This window comes from Glycine soja, chromosome 10 (assembly GCF_004193775.1).
Source record: "Glycine soja cultivar W05 chromosome 10, ASM419377v2, whole genome shotgun sequence".
Lineage (NCBI taxonomy): Eukaryota > Viridiplantae > Streptophyta > Magnoliopsida > Fabales > Fabaceae > Glycine > Glycine soja.
Window position 1 is genome coordinate 49,316,366 of NC_041011.1, and position 21,380 is coordinate 49,337,745.

At 35.1% G+C, this 21,380-nt stretch overlaps 2 protein-coding genes across 4 annotated transcripts; one reads left to right on the forward strand and one right to left on the reverse strand.

Annotated features, from left to right (window-relative positions):
• Positions 1-1,467: 1,467 nt before the first annotated feature.
• On the reverse strand, positions 1,468-8,102 carry LOC114372467 (protein TIME FOR COFFEE-like). 3 transcript variants are annotated; one of them, XM_028330032.1, is made up of 13 exons: positions 7,962-8,102; positions 7,707-7,864; positions 7,200-7,607; positions 6,940-7,106; positions 6,585-6,864; positions 6,129-6,498; positions 5,939-5,999; positions 5,774-5,848; positions 5,409-5,700; positions 5,219-5,285; positions 5,043-5,109; positions 4,576-4,944; positions 1,468-4,475 (listed from the first exon to the last, which is right to left on the reverse strand). In XM_028330032.1, the coding sequence occupies exons 2-13, from the start codon at positions 7,798-7,800 to the stop codon at positions 2,112-2,114; spliced, it is 4,614 nt and encodes a 1,537-aa protein (XP_028185833.1). In that variant the 5' UTR covers positions 7,801-7,864; positions 7,962-8,102; the 3' UTR covers positions 1,468-2,111. The 3 variants fall into 3 exon arrangements, with proteins under 3 accessions (XP_028185833.1, XP_028185834.1, XP_028185832.1); XM_028330033.1 differs by having other exon boundaries at positions 6,958-7,106; positions 7,707-8,101; XM_028330031.1 differs by having other exon boundaries at positions 7,707-8,101.
• Positions 8,103-15,014: 6,912 nt separating this feature from the next.
• LOC114369484 (sugar transport protein 13-like) lies at positions 15,015-17,539 on the forward strand. The gene is made up of 5 exons (XM_028326715.1): positions 15,015-15,186; positions 15,382-15,704; positions 15,850-15,974; positions 16,097-16,388; positions 16,612-17,539. The coding sequence occupies exons 1-5, from the start codon at positions 15,054-15,056 to the stop codon at positions 17,239-17,241; spliced, it is 1,503 nt and encodes a 500-aa protein (XP_028182516.1). The 5' UTR covers positions 15,015-15,053; the 3' UTR covers positions 17,242-17,539.
• The last annotated feature ends 3,841 nt before the right edge of the window (positions 17,540-21,380 follow it).

A 21,380-nucleotide genomic window follows, 5' to 3' on the forward strand; every position in this document is an offset into this window, starting at 1 on the left:
TATTCCATTAAATTGATTCCTTTCACGGGTTCCTCTGAAGAGGAAAAGGACACAAAATATTGTCTTTTTCGGTTTATCAAGAGGGAACCAAGTGAACATCTGTATGCTTTATCTTTGGCCCCTCAAAAAAGAAACAGATAAGTGAATAAATGAATTTCAATCTGAAATTCCCACAATAATATGATTATATTTACGCACTCCTTTTTTATTTTAAAAATACTTTCCTGCCATTTCAGCACAGGAAGGAAGTAGATTCATTCCCTTTATGTTGATGGAAAAAGGGATATTTTTATAAAGAAATCCACGTGACTCTCACTCCCCTCTATATATTTATCAAACTTCATCTTTTGCATTGGAAGTGGTCCATATACCGGAACAAAGTTAATCATAATTCATAATTGTATATGAAAAGAACACCATAATCTTTTGACAAAGCCAATTCTCATAAAGAAAATATACATATAATTAATACTTATATATAATGTCCTTGATACGTGTATCTATCTTTGAGTGACTAGGCCGAACAAGAACTTCATTGACAAAATATTATAATTATAACACATCAACTTAAAGTTTAGAATCAAAATCAATTTACATATAGTACATCTTAATTAAATTTAAGGGTTAAAATTAGATTTCCTCAATTTTTAAAAGTAAACGAACTAGTTGAGGTAGAGGGGTAAAGGTCTAACACCGTCGAAAGAGAAGATTTGGAAGATTTAGTTACTTTGAGAAAGAATGGAAAAGAAAATATAAAGACATTGGATACACGAGTATTACGTAGAGACAAGAGCAAAGTTTTTCACATCGTCAGGACCCGCAATGTGTTGCTGCTTTAAGTTGGGTTCTAAACGCTGTGATTGCTTGAGTGGGACAAGGGCAAACATGGAAAGCAATTTGCTCCTATTACGTGGAAGGAAAAGGAGCCTACACACACGTTATTTAATCTGATACACATATAATATTAGCTTAGGATATGATAATACCAAGAAAAGAATAGTTACACCAGCCACGTGTGCGATGGTGACAGTAAAGAGCACACATCTCAGCAAAGGAAATTCAAAATTGTCTAACTCGGTTTGAAGCTATCTTTTACTACGCCATCCTTGCGAAAAACCAACCAACCATTACATCCATTACAATACCCTTCACCTGCCAGCTATTTTTATCTACTAACCCCCGCTTTGTTTCTAGTTTTCACACTCACATGCAAGTCCCCATCTCTCTAAAAGCTATTGCTTTTTACACTCACTTATTGCAATTTCTGTCACCGCCCACTCAAAAATTCACCAGAAAATGGGGAAAAAGAAAACCAATGGGGGCATCATAGCGACAACGGCAAGGGATATCAGGGAAAAAAATCATCTTTTTGATCTTTAAATTAAAATAATATAAAAATTGAGGGTTACTATAATATATTATCAGCCAGACAGGCAGACACGTAAATATATGATCTGCCACATAGACTTTGTCAAAAAGATGTTTGTTTACTGCTCTAGTAGCCCTAGAAGACACGTAAAAATTGAGGGTTACTATAATATATGATTAGCCACATAGACTTTGTCAAAAAGATGTTTGTTTACCGCTCTAGTAGCCCTAGAAGACAAAATAAATAAAAGAGAAAAGAAATGAGAGGAGAAAGAACATGTAGGTAAACTCCATTACATCCCCAAAAGAAGAAAAGGTGGTTCTTTCCCTTCCTTTCCTCCATCTTTTCTTTATCCTTTTTTTTCCCACCACATCCTTCTAAAAAAACCAATCGAATTTGTTTAGACTTCAGGATCAACTTTGTCAGATTATAAACACAAGGGTACAAACAAATTAGTAAACACAATTCAGGCACATCAATGGTCTGGTCGATTTCTCTTCCAAAATTGAGGAATCCAAATCATCTCTATCTTCGTTGGCCGTGACCAGCTTGCTTGCTTTTTCCACATACGGCATTCCATCATCAACATAACAACATGACATTTTACCCCACCATTTGAGAGGGACCCCATCTTGCACTTCAAAATCCCATGCCAATTCACATGCTTCACTCAAGCTATATACCTTTCTTCTTTGATAACCGCAAGCACAGGGGTGCAGCAAATAAAGGATATTATATCATTCTACTCACCCGCAGGTTGTTTCTGCTCCGCTGGCTTCACTTGAACTGAGGGCACAGAATGAACATGATAAGAAGCATAAGAAAAGCCAGTAGGAACAAACTGAGGGTGGCTCCCAGAGGGTTGCATTGCAGCAACCTGTGCAGGATGCAAAAGACCCTGTGTAGGTAAGGCACTGCTGCCTTTCACATTGTTTACGGCCGGGGAAGAGCCCGGTCGCTGCATCTGCTCAGGGCCACGCCGTTGTTGATGTTGAAGGTAATAACCACTTGGAACTGTGGTGGTGGATGTGGTACTGTTGGATTGCGGATGCACGTAAGGACTAGAGAACAAAAGCTGGGCCTGTTGTAATGCTTGCTTTGGTATTTGCTGCTGCGGCTGCTGCTTCTGTGGCAATTGAGATTTACTCCCAGTGCTGGAAGAGGGAGTTAGCTGAGGAACATTGAGTATTGATGGCACATTCCTGCTGCCAACAGGAGACGATTTACGGGCCGGCACAGCAGAAGAGTTCTTGGCTTGCTGAGAGGATAAGGAAGAACTTTGGCTTATCTTATTGTTGGTTGTTGAAGCTGATGTTGTCCTTGGGCTACCAGTATTTTTCGACATTGATGAAGTCGTTGGTGAGCCAACCATGACTGGGGGAGATGGGGACTGGGTCGAACTTGAAGGTTGCACTTGTGCTGCTGATGATTTTGGATTTGTCGCGAAAGATATTTGGGTGTGAGGTTGCTGGGAACGACCCTGCTGCTGTGGAAGGTTTTTGACTGACGAGGGCGGTGTTGTTGAAGCCATGGATGGGGGCGACTGTGAAGTGGTCGTTGCCCTTACAGAGTTCTTCCACTGAGGTGACTGAGCAACGGTGTTACTGCTCTGTACAAGGCTTTGAGGAAATGCGGATACGGCACTGGGAAACTTATTAGCCATTGAAGATGTAGAGGGGAGGTTATCAGAGTAAACACTGCCATTGCTAGTTGATGGGGTCTTGTTGCGAGCAGCGGCGGCAGCTGCAGCTGCAAATTGATTCTGCTTCTGATGCTGAAGAATTTGCTGCTGCTGCTGATTTCGCTGCATTTGTTGCTGAGAACTGGCTGCATTAGTGCTGATGACAGCAGGCATAACAGAAGTAGAAGCCCGAGAAGAAGCAGAACCAAGGTTTAGATTACGACCCGAGGTATCAATCACATTGTTGCCGCCTGATAACGACGCTAATGAGGGATCAGATACTTCTGGCCTTCCGAATGCAATGGATTGTCCCATTGTTGCCGGAATTTTTCCAGCAGATATTGCTTTTCTATCTTCGTCTAGATTAGAAGAATTAACTACATTTTTCCCTTCCTCAGCCGCATGATAACTCTTCTTCAACTGAGCACTGGCAGCTTGTGCTGCTGCCATTATATGATAGTTATGATTACTCGGCATGATTGAAGGGTTCTGTGCAATAGATGAGAGGTCAAGGCCAGGGGCTCCATTCATGGATGCAAATGACATGGCAAATGCAGGAGCTGTTTCACCTCCAGCCTTTGGACCAGGGTGCTGCTGGGGTTGTTTCTTTTCACCGTGACCTCCGTTAGAGCCTGCTGCACTAATCGAGGCAGGTGTCATCAAAGCAAAGTTAGGCGACTGCATAGGCATTGCAAAATTTTGGCCATAAATATTCATGGTAGCGCGAGCGAGGCGACTATCAGCAGTAGATGGACTGTCTTCACCACCCATCTCAGACTCAACCTGGCGAGCTGGATGAGAAGGGTGATGATTCTGCCTCTGCTGCGGCTGTTGCTGTTGCAACTGCAGTGGCAGTGATGGTGGGTTTTTGGTGACAGGAAAGCCTTGCAAGCTTCCACCCCCATTGGACCCAGTAGCATTATTATTAGGCTTTTGTTGTTGGTTTTGAGCATGCTGCTTCTGAGAAGAGGATGATCCACTAGACATACTTGCATTTTGATGGCCCTGTTGGCTCTGCTGCTGTGACTGAGCAGGAAGTTGCTGCTGCTGAATCTGTGAAGGATGCAGCATTTGAGAAGAATAGAAAGAGCCATTGAAGAACGGAAAAGCCTGAGCATGGGGGGTTCCACGGTACCCAGGTGGACCACCAACATGTGCTGGTATTGGAAATGAGTAAGCATTGTTCTGCAAAATGGCCAAGTACGGAGCTTCATTGCCAGGCATATTTGGATAGCTGAAGCTCATTGTTGGTGCAGCTGCCCCCGCAGCAGCACCCGTGCCACAAGCATTCGGCGGAGCTGAATTGGACACACTGGAGGGGGCTCCATTACTAGAAACTGGCAAAGACTTCACAGATCCAGGCCGTACAGATGCCGCAGCAGCTGCTTGCTGCTGATTCAGCGGGAATATGAATGCAGGGCCATGCTGAAATTTGTGACATAGCACAAATTAATTTTAGAAAAAAGCAAACAGAAGGAGAAGACAAGAGAATTTATAGTTCTAGAAGAAGACAAAAAAAAAATACCAAGATATTACTAGGTGCTGCTCCTGGGGGTAAAGCTTGCTGAAGCAAAATTTGTTTTCTTGATGAATTATCCACATTGGCAGGCTGAGAGGCTTTGTCCTTCCCAATATGTCCTGGAAACATGGCAATACCGTGCCCTTTGTCCTGGGAAGAGTTTGCAGACCTGCAAGGAACATTACCATGCAATTCTGTGGAGGGTGCAACATTAAGATTGCTGGGCTTGGCTCCATATAGTGATGCAGAACCTGCTGCAGCTGGCCAAAATGGATTCATCCTCGCGATTTGCTGGTGATACAAAATATTGCGAGCAATGTAGCAGTGGGTGGCACACCTTTTCGGCCGAGGCTGGTTAAAAAGAAGATGGGGAGGCTGCAATTTAAGTGGGGGAAAATGATTAATCAGGAATTCAATTCACATTGTTTCAGAATCAGAAGTTTTCAAGAGGTAGTAAAAAAAGGGCAAAGTACCGGTATGGCTGCAGATGTCACAGGAGTCCCATCCATCGATACAACTCCTTGCAGAGGTGTCATATATCTGCGAATAATGAGATAAGAAGAGGATCACATCAAATTTCTGCAAAAAAAAAAGTTGTACAAATATCCGAAACAACAGTGAACACACAATAATTGATCTCTTGCCGTACCCCATGGGAGGAAGCCCGCCAGGCCAGCTTGGAACAGACAATGGTAGAGGCAAAGAATTGGATTGGACTGAAAGAAGGAGAAGAGAGAAACCCAGTAAGGCACCGAGATCAGAACAGAAAAAAAAAATGTGGGAAGTGAAGAAAGACATAAGAAGAATAACATTCATTGTTAGTTTCAAAATTTAAGTACCATTTTTCTCTGAGTTCGTTTGCTGCAGCTGTGGCTGTGGCTGCCTCTGAGCGTTCTGATGTTGCTGCTGCTTCTTGTTAACCATACCACCGACATTGCCACTAGTATCTACCCTATCAGCTTTCTCCAAATCAAGCTGTAAGTCAATTCCTCTTTCTTTCTGCAATAAACCTGGTTTCTGCGAATCATTTTCTTCGGCTTTTGCTTTTACTTTCTCCATTTCTATAGCCATTGCTACTTCTTTGTTCATTCTCAGCACTTTCTCGTCCTCTTTTGTCATAGGCTTCACTTCCTGCCCAACAAAAACGCCTTAAATACTTGTTCTTGTACGAAAAGAATTCATAGCTAATACATGGCCCACCTACCTTTTCTGCGTCAACCACCATATTATTATTCTCCGCATCCCTTTCCGGGGAAGACCTCAAGGGAGGAGGTGGCGCCTGAAAATCCAAAATCCCACCGTTAAAAAAAAACAATCCAAAAAAAAACCCGGAATATCAGAAGACAAGAAAGAAGAAAATAATAAGCACCATCAAATCTATCTGGAACTTCTCTTCTCGCTGATTTTCACTCTCGGATATTGAGTGATTCCTGGAGAACCAAAAAGAAAAATCAATAAAGAAAGATCAGGATTCACATTCAGCGCGAACTCTACAGAAAAAGCTGAATGATTAAAGAAGAAGCGAAAAAGAAAGAGTAATTAAAGTCGATGCTGCTCACGCTTTAGTCGCTTTCACATCTTCACGGTCATCATCTGCTACTTGTCGCACAGGAGATTCCTTCTTGGGCGACTGAGGAGACACCACCACCTCACTCAACAACCCCACCACATCTTTCTGCCTCTCCGCTACCTCCGTCGCCGGCTTAGGCTCGTTGCTCTCCGGCATAACTTGAACTGTCTGAGAATTCACCAGATTCTCGGTGACAGACCCCACGTTGTTCTTATCCAAATTGGAAGAACAAGTCTCCATCTTTGAAGGCTGATCGCTCTCAGCCTTTGTCGTTGATGAAATGGGACTGCTCCGAACGCTCAAACTCGCCGGATTCTCATCCTCGTGCTTCACCGGTCGCGGTCTTTTCCTCTTCGGAGCTGAAAAAGTTAACCCCAAAACAAAATTAATTAAGAAAAAACCCAAAAAATCTATTAAATTTTACTTTTTGGAAAGAGTAACGCACCAACAGCGGACATGGGAGTGGCGGAAGAGCTTGAATTTTGTGGGTTGGAGATCGGTGACTTGGCATCGGTGGAAGATTTATTAGATTCTCGGGAATCGAACTTGTTGGAATCGTTTGCGACGATATCTTGTTTCGACGGTCCCTGAGGTTGTCTCATCATGCCGTACAACACTTCCGCGATCTCTATTTCGATCTCGTCCTGCGCTAAAGACGAGGGCTTGGACGTCGTCGTCGTCGTCGTTGTTTTGGGTGGTCGAAACTTGGCTCCTCCATTCTGCTTCTACACCCATTAAAACAACACTGTTAGCACACTTACATCATCAAAACCAACACAGCAGAGCGAGATTTCTGATACCCGGATTCCGAAACTCACTATCTTCTTCCTAACAGAGGCGTTCGACGATGAAGGCGAGGCCGGCGCCGCCGCCCTCACCGGAGAGGTCGACGGCTGTCGGTGATTTTGCTCCGCCACGATTCCGCCACCGCTCGAAGCCCAGCATTCGTGCGACCTCTTCGTAGAGGCTGCAAAGAGAAACAGAAAGAAAAAACAAGTTAGCGCATCAGAACAGCGAATTCAGTGAGGTCTTGTGAATTGACGATGGTTGAGCGATTTACCTGAGCGAGCTTTTCTGGGGACGGATACTCCGATCATTTCATCGGCGGCCTTCCACGTCGTCGGCGGCGTTGGTCTTAAAACTTTCGCCGGAGGGAAGCTCTTCCGATGGTGGTGGTTGGAGAGCGAAGATGGGTTCAACGGAAGCATTCTTACTGAAGCGCTACCTCCGCCGCCGCCACCGTCTTCGTCGTCATCATCGTCCTCATCGTTGATACTCTCTTCAGAAGTGTCTTCTCCGCCATCTTCTCTGCTGCTATGCATCAACCTATCTCCTCTTCTCTTCTTGCTCCGACCCAATCGATCTCTCTCCCTTTCCCTCTCCCTTTCACGATCTCGATCCTTTTTCCCACTCCCTCCTCGATCTCGCAACCTGGATGGTTCTTGCAGCTCCATGCCTCCATCTTCCTCTGCATAACACAAAACAAAAGAAAACATCGTGAGAATCAAGAAAGACGAAGGAAAAGAAGGGTAGGGTGCGTATTGAGATCTGAGAGAGAATTGAAAACCTGGTGAGTCTCTAAGACTGTTAGTCCTGTGTCTTCGTCTGGTTAATCCATTTGCAGCCATAGTGCTTCTTCTGGCTTCTCTAATCCTGTCCATTCCACACCAAAATCCTCTTTTTCCGCCGAATCAGCTACACCCTCTCATCAACAACCATAATCACCTACACCCCAAATTCGCACAGAAAAATAGATTATCTTTCAACCCCAGAAATTTGATTGTGTCCACAAAAGATCCTCTTTTGCTGTTATCACAATTACCAGAGAGATCTTAGGGGGGCTGCTTTGCTTTGCTTTGCTTAGCTTATCTTTCTTTCCCTTGTTCTTCTCTTCCTCACGCTGCTGCAGCACCACTCTTGGCTTCTCTCTATCTCTCTTTCCCCTTTTTGTGCTCCAATCTCATCTCCTTTCCGCTATTTCACTCTCTGCCAAACCCACTCCAAAGACTCCTGGACGGTCACGATTCTCCACCGCGTCACCTCTTGCAATCCTCACCCTTCTTCCCTACCCACATCTAACGGACCCCGTTTCCTCATGACATCATGGCACCATCTCAACCCTCCATCTCACCACTCATGCGTGACACCTTTTCAGCGCCTCACCTCCACGTGTCCACTTTTTTTCTTTGCCCTGTTAAACTTTTACGATTTGGTATGATATCTTTTTTATTTAATTATTCAATTAATGCATACAATTGAATGATGAATGTGGCATACTTTGATTTTTTATTTTTTTTGCAGTTACTTTATTATTATGGAAAAAATAGTATTAAAAAAAAAACAAGGACGTGTAGCGGTCACCGGATATATCCGGTTGCCGGGACCTTGGTAAAAGCAAAGCAAACATGAAACTCCACCATCACAAGGAATCTAGGTGACCGCAGAAAATATCGTTCCCACCGGTCAAATTCATTAATTGGCTTCCACTTTTACCCTTTCGTTTTTTAATTAATTCTATATTATAATTTCAGAATAGACTACACTAGTGGGCCCACGTGAGAATAAATAAACAACCAAAACAAACATTTTCTGTTCTACGGACCAGATCCTGGCGTTACCAGTAACACGTGCTATCTCCGTCGTTGGATGGAGATCCGACGTGGCACTGGGCATTCATGGAAAAAACAAGCAGATTCCAAAGAAGGAGCGAGTCCGACATGGCACCTAAACCAAGAGGTTCGGGCGCGTCCCTCGTCAAACAAAAATCTTGACCGTCGAAGCTTTCTAATTACACGGCTGAGATGAGCGCCGAAGCGAGAGTAACACAGAGTCACGGTCACGGAACTTCCAAGGTGTGTGGGCCCACCAATAGCTGCCGATCTAGAAATTATTTTCTCTCCTTTGGCCTAATTGTCACGTTCGCTAGATGTGGTAGCTAGCTTCATGACATGTACCTGGGTCCCACCATTAAACAATTCAGAAAAAGTTATCAACTTATCTAACAGTATCTAGTTCACACCGCAGTTAAAAAAATACTCACCAGTAATTGAACAATTAATTAATTGAATAACAAAACTTTTAATAATTAATTCATCAGAGAGGAGGACAACAAAGCCAAACAAAACTTCCTTTTGATGCACGCGCTTGTCCAACATTAAGGTACGTTTTGATTCAATTCCTTAAATCATATGTACACGTTCTAGTTAATTTTTTAAATTTGTGATTAATTTAAATATATTTTAATTGTATTTAATAATTTTAAGAAATTAAAATTTAAAATAATGGAGCCTAATATAGTTGGAAGAACGTGGCGAAGAAATTATGCAACACGTGGAGGTTGTCGCGATTCTCGTTGGTAGCCTTGGATCTTGGTATTTGTTACACTTCGCTTCGCTTTTGATGAGGTAAATATCTTCGTTGCGAACATATGGAGGAAAAGATAGCGTCACTTGAGGGAGGGGCTGCTTTGCCTGCTTTTAACTTGAAAAGGCAAAACTATTTTTTTTTCACAGCGTAGAATGCGGAGAAAGTGTTAGAAAGGAAGTATAATTATTTGTATTTATTTGAGAAGAGTAATAATAATTAATAAAACTATATGAATAGAAGGAAATTTAATTTGATAAGAGGCACAGGCGAGTGGGGTTATCGTACCTTTTGATAAAAAAAAATATTATATATTGGAGAAAGTGTGCCACGTCAGAATGGGTCCACTTTGCAGGGTGCTTTCATTCTCTCTCGCTCACTCGCTCACTCGCTGTCGTGAAATCCCACAGTTGTGCCACGTGTGCACCGGAACTGCTACCTCAGGCAGCCTACGTGGCTTCGTTTATGACCGTAGACACTAACAAAAAAAACCCTAGCCGTCACGACAGCGTCACTCTCGTCTCTTCCTTCCTTGCTCCACTTTCCTTTTCTAATTTGATTATTATTAATATTTTATTACTTTAATAAACTCATTTTCCGTTACCAATGGATCAATTTAATTGATTATGTAAGTATTGTAAATTCTTTACCAGGCAAAAAATAAAAAAATCACTTCCCATTAATTATTTATTATTTTTTTTTATATTTAAAAAATTGAAATGTTTCTTTTGAGTCGGTGATAGGTCCTTTTCAAAATTTTCCTACTCACCCTAAGCTCAAAATTTTTGAAACATAGTCCTGCAATAACTTATGGCTGGATCTGTCTATGTAATTACATCTTTCCAATTCATTGCAGATTAAGCGGATTTGACAAAACCACGCCACTATCAGTAAATAATTAGTACTTTAGAACGTACAGCCAATTTTTTTAAGCCCTAGTGTTTACATTTATGATGGATTTGGTCCTTTCTTGTTATTGAATTTTTTTTTTTTTTTAAAAAATGCACTTTGAAATAATTTATCCATCTAAAATGAAGTGAAATTATAGTTTAGGATCACGATTCATGAATCTTGCTCTCGTACAATTTATTTGTAATAACTCTTAATTTGTCCTTAAAAAACTCTTAATTTAAGAAAACAATAAAAAATAAAAGATGGGATGTGATGATTTTTTTTTACAAGCTATTGTAAAACTTATTATAAATATAGCATTACTCTTTTCATAAGTGGCATCTATTGTTCTGGTTAGCGTGTTACAAAACTCACACACAAAAAAAAAAAAAAAAATGTTACAAACTCCTTCTGTGATTATTTTTACAGGTTTAAATTTCAAAAATTAAATTTGGCATTTTCTAAAGATGGATTCAGATTGTAAAATATTAACTAGAAATATAAAATATTTCTATTATTCTTTAATCATAAATTATGCATAAACTTATGCACTTTTATAGTAATTATCTTAAAATTATACTAAAGATAAATTTATTATTTTTGAGTCATTTTTAAATAAAGTGTGTTTTTTGATAATTATTTATTAATAATTAAATTTTCATCTTTATGGATTATATTTTATACACCATAATATTATATTTGTATTAATATTTAATGCTGTTTATTTTAGATATATATTTCACAAAATAAAATTTAATATAATATTTTTAACTTTATAATTATTGGTTAAATAATATTAAATTTTATATATTATATTTTACAAATTATATTCATGGAATCTTCTCATATATTATATTGTGTTTCAGATTCAAAGTTTAAACAAAACGATTTTATAAAAATTTCAAACCTATCCTCTCGGTACCAAAAAAAAAAGGTTTATCTTTCAAAAATAGAATGAAATCACAGTTCACGTTAAAAAAATGAAAATCACATTAAGTTATTTATTTTTTTAGGTTGACGAGGTCTACTATTATTACAATGTCCTTTTCATATCTCGCTTTTCTTTTATGCACTCACTATTATTTAGTTATAAATAATAAATATTATATATATATATTATTTAAATGGATTGTTTACGTGAGGAAAAACACAGGGACACTAAGTTGACTAGTAACTAATAAAAGCAACAGAGGGACAATGGGTTAGCAGTAGTTTCGGACAGGAGATGAGCGAGTAGATAATGATTATTTAAATACATTCGATTAAACTTAAAAATGATACTCTTAATTTTTAAAATCTTATAAATCATAGGAGTGTTAGTTATTACAATTTTATATATTCTTAATTTTAAATTATTTTTTATTTAAATTATATTTTTAATTTTTTTAATATAAATGAGTAGTTGAGAATTACAAATGAATTTGAAGAACTTCGTAATTTCAAAAAGATAATTTTATCCTTTTATAATTCTCGACAATATTAATCACCAATTTTAGATATTATATTATTATCTTTATAATTTCAAAATCATATATAAAATTTAAAACACTTTCATTATTGATTAGAACTTCTCTCAAAATATTTTTTTCTTATTATGCTTCAAAATTTATAATAAAATAGTTTTTTCGTGTGTGCACTGTATAGAATAAATATTTAATTTATATAACTGAAATTCATAATAAAAAAATATTATTAAATATATAAATCATATTGAAAATTTTAATTATAATACAAGATTACTTTAACTATTGACATTTTTAAAAAAAATATTCAAGCTGCTTTTAAAAATAAATATAAAAGAGATAAAGAAAAGACATTATTAAACTTTTAATCTTCTTAGTTCTTATTTTTGTCATTTTGCAAATTCGATAACCTTTTTTTTCTTGAATTTGATTCTGACTCTTTTAATCATACAATTTTGGCCATCTATTAATTTAATATCCAATATTTAATAAATATAAATGATTACATGATACTCTATTATACTGCTATATTAGCATTTTAATTATGAAGTGCGGTTAATGTAAAATAACATATAGTTATTTGAGAAAATCATAATGACATTGTGGTTTTGAGTAGCTAAAATACCATATTCAAATTATAAATTTGTGTGTTTTGCTAACAAGTATTAATAAAACACTTTTTCTAACACAATTTTTATTGTTAATTTAAATTTAGGAAAAACTATAAAATTATGTGAAAAATCATTAATATGATATGAAACTTACAAAATTTTGTAATTTTTAATAAATTTTAACTAATAAAAAAATCTAAAAATATTATTTTTAGAGGAAAAAATGTATTAAACAACGTGTTTTTTGCATTTCTTGATATGATATATCATATATGCTTCATGGTAACCTAGATTATGATTATTATTTAAATGTGAAATAACTATTTAACAAATTAGAAATTTTATATATATATATATATATATATATATATATATATATATATATATATAATATTTTGTACCAGCAAAAAAAGAGTCATGACAAATGTGAGATAAATCGATAAGATGATTGATATAATAAAAAATATATAATATCATAAAAATATCAAAAAACTTTCTTATCATTTTTTTGATATAACTGTTAACAAATTGTCTCGGTGAACACGAATACTACAGGATCCAAAGATGGCTAAATACACTTTCATTTTAAAAAATTTATTATCACACACACACACACGAATACTACACACACACATATATATATTCTTTATACTCGTAACATTTATATAAAATTATTATTGTGGAATATAGTTTCTAAAATAATGTTTCAATTTTAACATTTTTAAAAGTATTTTTCGGAACATAATTTTATTTTTTAACATTCTAGATAGTATTTTTTATAATACTATTTTGTGTTTCAGTAAGTATTTCTTTGAATGTAATTTTTTTGCTAGAAAGTGCTTTCTGAAAATGTGAAGTAAATTTTTTTAGAAAATTCAAACAAAATATAGAATCATTAAAAATCCCATATAAAAGAAATATTATATAATAGTGAAACAATTTGAATGAAAAAAATATATAATTAATATTGGTCCATCATTTTAGATGACTAAAAATGTAATTACCATAATAATTTTAAGTTTTGAGAATAAAAAGAGAGACTAAAATAAGAGACGGAAGGAATGAAATGAATGAAAAAGAAGGAAGTGTGTTGTTGTATTGAAAATGAAAGTATGCGAGGGAGGAAGAAGGTTTGAAGGGAAAATGTTATTATTTAAGTAATTTAATCTTAGAAAATAAAAAAGATAGTGTACTCAGAAAAATAAAATTGGATATAACAATAGCCTCTAAAGAAACCAATAACGCCCGTACATGCGACTCGGGATCCGGTCCAAACCCAAAGGACCAAATCCTTGTAAACATTTAACGTATTTTACGATACTTTGTGGTTTTTTATTAAAAAAAACTATACACAAGCTTTCACCCTTGATTTAATTTTAGAATTTGATAATTTTAATATAAAGAACGGAGAGAATTTTGCTTGAATGGCTAAACCTGTAATGCAAACTATACAAAAAAAAAAGTCATTGTACAAACAAAAAGATTGTAATGCAAACGTCTTGCGTAAAAGTATTTGTTTTAAAGAGTATAAAAGTATCTTAAAATATATAATTTGGATTCTTTTCGAATTTCCACTATCTCAATTAAACATTATCAATATTATATTCTCCTACGAGTAATTAAAAGTTTTATCTCTCAACCAGACTACCATAATTTTATTTTTATTTAATCTTTTTAAGGTTCTATATTTCAATTTATGCTTTTTTTATTTTATTTTTAAATTAAATTTCATTATTTTTTTAAATATTGACAATAGTTACAAATAAACTTATATCACAATTTAAATTATTTATAATAAATTTAAGCATAATTTATAATTTTATATATTTAAAATATTTATTATCTATGAATTTTAATTATATAAAACAAACATTTATATTATATAATACACATAACTAGTTTTACCTAAAAGTAAATTTGTTTCTGATTATACGTGTACTAAGAACATAAAATAATATTGTTATATTGAATTGTTTTGCTTGAATTTCTAAAACGATCTTGTTTGAGTTGTTTTGTAAAGTTAAGTTTATAAATATTCAGTTTTCTAATAAAACCTTTCTAAGATACTAGTATATATGTCTCGTTGTCTTTGCAGCAAGTTCAACAGAAAAACTTTTATGACGATCACGTGTTTATGATGTTAATCAATGTTTATACGGATTTATTAAAAAAATATTTAGATAATATGCATTTAAGTTTTTTAATTTATAACATTCAATTATGTATTATGCAGGAGTTAATAAATACCATAATAGTTTAAATCCCTAAAAAAAAGTATGTTTTGTTAGTATTTCCTGTAACTAGGCATAAATTGCTTAATCCTTATCCCTCTCGGGACTTCAATCTTAATCATATCTATGAATAGCTTACTTTGATCGAGTTATTGTTTGTAAAACTTCATTGGAGTCATTCTAACCTTAAAAATAAAACTCTCCGCACTTAACGTGTTCAAAACCCCGCAAAAATAGATATGCCATAGGTCAGAAGGGTTGTAGATAAAAACAAGCTAGCTAGTTAGCTACATTCATACACACACATAAAGAAAACCAATTGTAAAGTACCTCCCCATTCAGATAATTAACCATCATGGCGGGAGGAGGATTTGTATCAGCTTCAGGGGAATCCCACTTTGAGGCAAAAATCACGTTTGCCGTCATAATATCTTGCATAATGGCTGCCACCGGTGGCCTTATGTTTGGTTATGATATTGGAATTTCAGGTACACATGATATGATATTGCTTAGTTATGCATTTATTAATGAATCACATTCATGATTAAATTAAATTGCATCAAAGAAATGAGATATTATGAATTATATATATTGCTTGTTTTGATTTCAAGCTATTAAATTAGTGCATATCCAAGGCTATAAACAAAATCATACTTAATGTTGTGAATTGCATGTGAATGCAGGTGGTGTCACATCAATGCCTAGCTTTCTAGAAAAGTTTTTCCCTGAGGTATACAGAAAGATACAAGATCATGGTGTGGACAGTAACTACTGCAAATATGACAATCAAACTCTACAATTGTTCACATCCTCTCTGTACCTCGCAGCTTTGGTAGCCACCATGTTTGCCTCTTCCGTCACCAGGACGCTAGGCCGGAAGCAAACTATGTTGATTGCTGGCATTTTTTTCATCGTTGGAACTGTCTTGAATGCTGTAGCAAATAGCTTGCTACTGCTAATTGTTGGCAGAATCTTACTTGGTTGTGGTGTTGGTTTCGCCAATCAGGTCCTTATTATGTATTCCATTTTTAATCATACTTTTAATTTCTAATGATTAATGGTTTGATACAATTATTTAAGGTATAGGATTTTAGACATGGTCTTTTGTCCTATTTATTTATGTTGTTGATTAAATGTGTTTTTCACAATAGGCTGTGCCAGTGTTTATTTCTGAGATTGCACCCACAAGAATTCGTGGAGCACTTAACATCATGTTCCAGCTTAATATCACCATTGGAATTCTCATAGCAAACATTGTCAACTACTTCACAGCAAAGTAAGTAATTTAATGATCCTTGTATAATACTAGCAAATTGACTTGGATTTGAAGGCGCACAAATTAAGATTACATGAAACATTTTATATAACTAATTAATGAATGTGAATTGGGGAGTGTAGGATTGAAGGTGGATATGGGTGGAGGATATCAGTGGCTTTGGCAGGGATTCCAGCAATAATGCTGACATTTGGGTCCCTCCTGGTGCATGACACTCCCAACAGTCTTATTGAGAGGGGTTTGGAGGATGAAGGGAAGGCTGTGCTAAAGAAGATTCGTGGTGTGGAAAATGTTGAGCCAGAGTTTCAGGAGATTCTTAAAGCCAGTAAAGTGGCTAAAGCGGTTAAGAATCCCTTCCAAAACCTCCTTAAGCGCCACAACCGTCCTCCATTGATCATTGCCGTTATGATGCAGGTAACAAATTAACACTCATTGTTCTTTTTTTTTTGTTAGAAACATCAATAAGAGATATTCAAACCATGATCTGTTTCCCTCCCTTCTCTCTTCACTCTTCCCCCGACATTAGACTAATCTTATATCTCACACTTATTATTCATATTTGGTAACAATATTTGAACTCATAAACTTAATTAATATTTTGACAATTTTTTTTTTAATAAATTTTGTTTTGGTGTAGGTCTTCCAACAATTCACCGGCATCAATGCGATCATGTTCTATGCTCCAGTGTTGTTCAGCACCTTGGGATTTAAAAGTGATGCTTCCCTTTACTCAGCCGTGATCACAGGAGCTGTGAATGTGCTATCAACCTTGGTGTCTGTTTATTTCGTGGACAAAGCTGGTCGGAGGATGCTGTTGTTGGAGGCCTGTGTCCAAATGTTTGTGTCTCAGATGGTGATTGGCACAGTGCTTGGGTTGAAGGTCCAAGACCACTCAGATAGCTTGAACAAAGGGCTCGGGGTGTTGGTGGTGGTCATGGTTTGCACCTTTGTGGCATCTTTTGCATGGTCTTGGGGACCACTTGGGTGGCTCATTCCGAGTGAGACATTCCCACTTGAGGCTAGGTCAGCGGGGCAAAGTGTTACCGTGTTTACGAACATGCTCTTCACATTTATTATTGCTCAAGGTTTCTTGTCCATGATGTGCCACCTCAAATTCGGGATCTTCTTTTTCTTCTCCGCCTGGGTGCTTGCCATGGCCATATTCACAGTGTTGCTAATTCCAGAGACTAAGAACATACCCATAGAGGAGATGACAGATAAAGTCTGGAGAAACCACTGGTTCTGGAAGAGTTATATGGAAGATTAATTTTTGCAAATTATATAAGTAGAATACTCTCTTTAAAAAAAATACCCATTACTTTGAACACATTGCTGGCACTCAAAAGAAAAAGTTATTACATAATCTAAAACTATTATAATTTTAATTAATCTTTCCCCAATACATAGTTGTAAATATTTATCTTCAACTATGTGCCACGTAGAGATTAATCCGACTACATATATATGTAGGGTCTGTCTCAGGTTTTCCATTACTTTGCATCATTTTTCTTTTCTTTTCTTTTTTCTTTCAGAGGCCTCACTTGAATTGTATGTATTTGGCTCAACTACACAGCAATATACGAATCAATTGTTCAAATATAGATATCTTGTTTTTGTTCTGTGTTTTATATATACTTAGTCGTAGTTCCTTATATTCTACGGTAGTTTTATACAAATAGATATATACATATATAGAATAAAAGGATATTTTATCTTTTCTTTTATTAGGGGAATAAAAACTAGACAGAAAGCAGAAAAAGCTAAAGGATATCCCATCTAAGTAAGCACGTTGTGTGTAGGGGCGCGCAGTTAGTAAAATGGGTTAAAAATCTTAAGATTCTCCCACCACCTCGTTTCGGGGGTGGGTCACTTGTAAAAAATACATAAGTGGATTGATTAATGGGTAGGTCAGACCAATAATAATAATAATAGTTTTAAAAGTGAAAATTTAACATACAAATATCACTTAAAATATTTATAATAAAATCTAAATAAAGTCATATATAAAACAAAACACTATATCCACTAATCTATCAAACAATGGTCTATTATCTATGAAATCAAAATAAATAAAATAGTAATCTAAACATCAAGATAATTTTTTCTCAATTTGTTATTTTTAATTCATTAAGTGGTATACTAAACATATGTAGTACAAAACACTAAGGGCATTGGTTCACATTTTTCAATAATAAAAATTTGTCATGTAATATAAATTAGGAATTTGTGTCTGCTGTCAAAAAAAAATTTCCTAGTAATTTAAAACGATGTAATATAAGAGGATGGTGTGGGTGGGGTGGGGGACTCTTCCAAAAATAAATAAATAAAGTAAGTTGTTTGATGAAGATTAAGAAATGATGTGCTTTAATCAAGTAAGTAATAGTTAGGAAATTAAAATATCTCAAATACCAAAATCCAAATACTCTCTTTATGTAATCCTTTGTGTGACCAGATTTTGACACATCATGTGTTAAGTCTGGTTACATATTAGTAATGATATTCAGTTTTTGCCTTTAAAATATTTTTTAATAGAAATTTATTAATTTAACATTTCAAATAAATATACGGTATATTTTTAAATAAATTTAATAATCAGTGTTGTTAAGACTTTTTTTTTGTGAAAACCAGTCTTGTTAAGATGCTCGTTAACATTATCTCATATTACATTTGCAAAGGTATTTAACATAATTACTCGAGTGATAAATTTAAACTTTTTGGCCGTTGAGAGTTTTTCCAATGTAAGGAAATTGAACTTATAAAAAATATTTGAAGGGATGGATATACAACCTAATTATCTTACGCAAAAATTAGTCTTATATTAATTAATCAATTCGGAGAAATCTAATACCATGGAAATATAAAAATAGATGCAGTGTAGTACTGTATGAGTCGGGTATTAAGAATTGGAATTCAGTGTTATTAGGGAAAATAAAATTGAATAATAGCTTAAATATATTTTTGATCCATGATATATACTTAAATTTTAAATTTGATTCCTCATAAATTTTTGTTTGAGATAGATCCTTAAAATTTGGAAAGTTTTATATGGCGTCACATCGAATTAAATGTGACATGCAAGTTAATTACGTGTCATCTGACATGATATCAGATTTTAATTAAATTTAAATGAAAATGCGGGATTATGAAACAACCCCAATCTCTCCCTTTTTGTTGGAGCTTGGGTTTGGCGGAAAAAAAGTTTGATCTTTCCAAATCTCTCTCTTGAAGGTCGAAGGTGCTAAAGGTTTTTGTGGTGTTCTTAGATTTGTGCGTCGTCTCTTCTGACGTGTCAGAGTTCTCAGTCAATGCACAACCATCTATCTCACTAACCCTATCATCGACACACACCCCCAACAGCCCAATGCCTCTTCATACAACTCCACAACCACCATCGATCGTAGTACCCGCCACCTCCCTCTTCTATTGCAATTACATCCCTACCACATCAAGGAGGGTTGATGGGTTTCAAAATCAAGGGTTTAGAGGGAACGAGGTGAGTGTCAAAGGTGGGATTAGGGTTAAATTAGGGACCAATTTGGGAATTTGAGTGAAATCAAGGAATAGGGTGGGAATGATGGTGCTGCAGTGCCAGTGACTAGACAACAACCACATGGTGGGGGGATTATGGGAAATGAGGGTTTGGTGAGATAGGTCAAGGGGGTGTTGGTGGTGGTGAAGGAGGAGGGGATGTTAATAGAGTTGGTAGAAATGGTGTTAGGAATAATGTGAGTGTTGTTAGTATGTTAATTCTGGAGGAGTTGGAGGTGCTAGTGTTGATGTTATTGTTCCTGGTGATACTATATTGTTTGTGGGTGATTTGTATTGGTGGACTATTGATGCAGAGCCTAAAGCTGGGCTAAGTATGAGGCTGTGAAGGAGGTGAAGTTTTTCATTGAGAAGACAAGTGGAAAGTCAAAGGGCTATTGTTAGGTTGAGCTTTTTTTTACTTTTCTGTTGCAATTGCTTGCAAGGAAAGGATGCATGGACATGTTTTTAATTTTAATTTATATTTTTATGTTAAATTTAATTAAAATATGATATCATATCAGATGACACGTAGTTAACTTACATATCACACTTAATTTAACGTGATTTCATATCAAATTAATGGTCACATCAATAATTAACATATTCTTTTTAATGATATAAATCTCGTATTAAATTTTTCAAATTTTAAGAACTCATCTCAAAAGAAAAATTTATGAGAGATGAAATATAAAATTTAAGTATATATGAAAGATAAAAATATATTTAAACTTGAACAATAACTTCGGGCTTTGGCTGCAAATTGCATCATGCATTAGCATTTAATTAGAGTGAGTAATTTGAATTTTGGACAATGTTTATCCATTCAGCCAACTTAATGTTTTCGCTTTGTTTATAGAAGTTGGTGAGTTTGTTGGCATGATTTGTTGTAGGCTTGTAGTTTAGTTTTTTTTTTTTTTTAATTACATGTATTCTAGATATAATATGTTTGAATGGGATAAATTATTCTAAATAATAAAATTTTTCTTTTGAATATTTAATATAATTATAGATTCACAATTTAAACTCAAGATTTCTGATTAAATTAAAATAATTTCAAACCAATTTATTCATGTGTGGGTAGTTAAGCCAACATGATGTAATAATTAAAATAAAAAGTAAATTCATATAAAATAAAGAAAGCAATTGGGTGTTCGTTTCCTTAATTATATTAAATTGTTTGTTGATGGATTAGATACGATAAATTCTCTCCATAAAAAAAAGATAAATTCTAGACATTCTACAAAATCCACTGTCTATGAAAGATCTCAATAATATCCTCATTATCACTTCGTGCGACTGGTATATCCTCTGACCACTCAAGTCGCATGTATTTTTTTATTTTTAACCATGATTCGAACAATCGATTCATTCCGTCTATAATTAATTTTTATCAAAAAATTTCATTATTATTTTTAATGAAACTTTTTTAATTATAATTTTTTATCTGTAAAACTTAAATCTAAAATCTTATTTAAAGGATTAAATTTAGTGTCAATCCAATCAATTACTGGTTACTCGTTAGTACCAAATTAAGTCACATGTATGCATTTATTAAGCTAAATTAATTTTTTGGACAAAAGATTGTCTTTTACCTCTCTAATTTTTAAAAATTTAGTTTCAATCTTTCTAAAAAAATATTTGTTTTTCTTCTCTCTAGTTTTGAAATATTTATTTTCCGTCCCTCTGAATTTGAAATGAAGCACTTGTTCCCCCAAAGTGCTTTAAAAAATATTTTATAAAGGATAAAAAAACTATCTAGATAAAGTCGGAGATGAAAAAAAAAGCATTTTCAAAATTAGAAGGACTATAAATGAAAAAAACAATTAAAAAGACAAATTAATCTTTGAAAATTTTAAAGAGATCAAAAATATATTTTAT

Bases quoted from the DNA above. Each gene is read 5' to 3' on its own strand.
- LOC114372467 (XM_028330032.1), bottom strand. From the start codon at position 7,800: ATGGACAGGATTAGAGAAGCCAGAAGAAGCACTATGGCTGCAAATGGA. The intron at 5,849-5,938 runs GTGCTTATTATT...TTGGATTTTCAG, and splicing joins AGTTCCAGATAGATTTGATG to GCGCCACCTCCTCCCTTGAG. The intron at 5,286-5,408 runs GTACTTAAATTT...TCCTTCTTTCAG, and splicing joins AACGAACTCAGAGAAAAATG to TCCAATCCAATTCTTTGCCT.
- LOC114369484 (XM_028326715.1), top strand. From the start codon at position 15,054: ATGGCGGGAGGAGGATTTGTATCAGCTTCAGGGGAATCCCACTTTGAG. The intron at 15,187-15,381 runs GTACACATGATA...ATGTGAATGCAG, and splicing joins TTATGATATTGGAATTTCAG to GTGGTGTCACATCAATGCCT. The intron at 15,975-16,096 runs GTAAGTAATTTA...TGGGGAGTGTAG, and splicing joins GTCAACTACTTCACAGCAAA to GATTGAAGGTGGATATGGGT.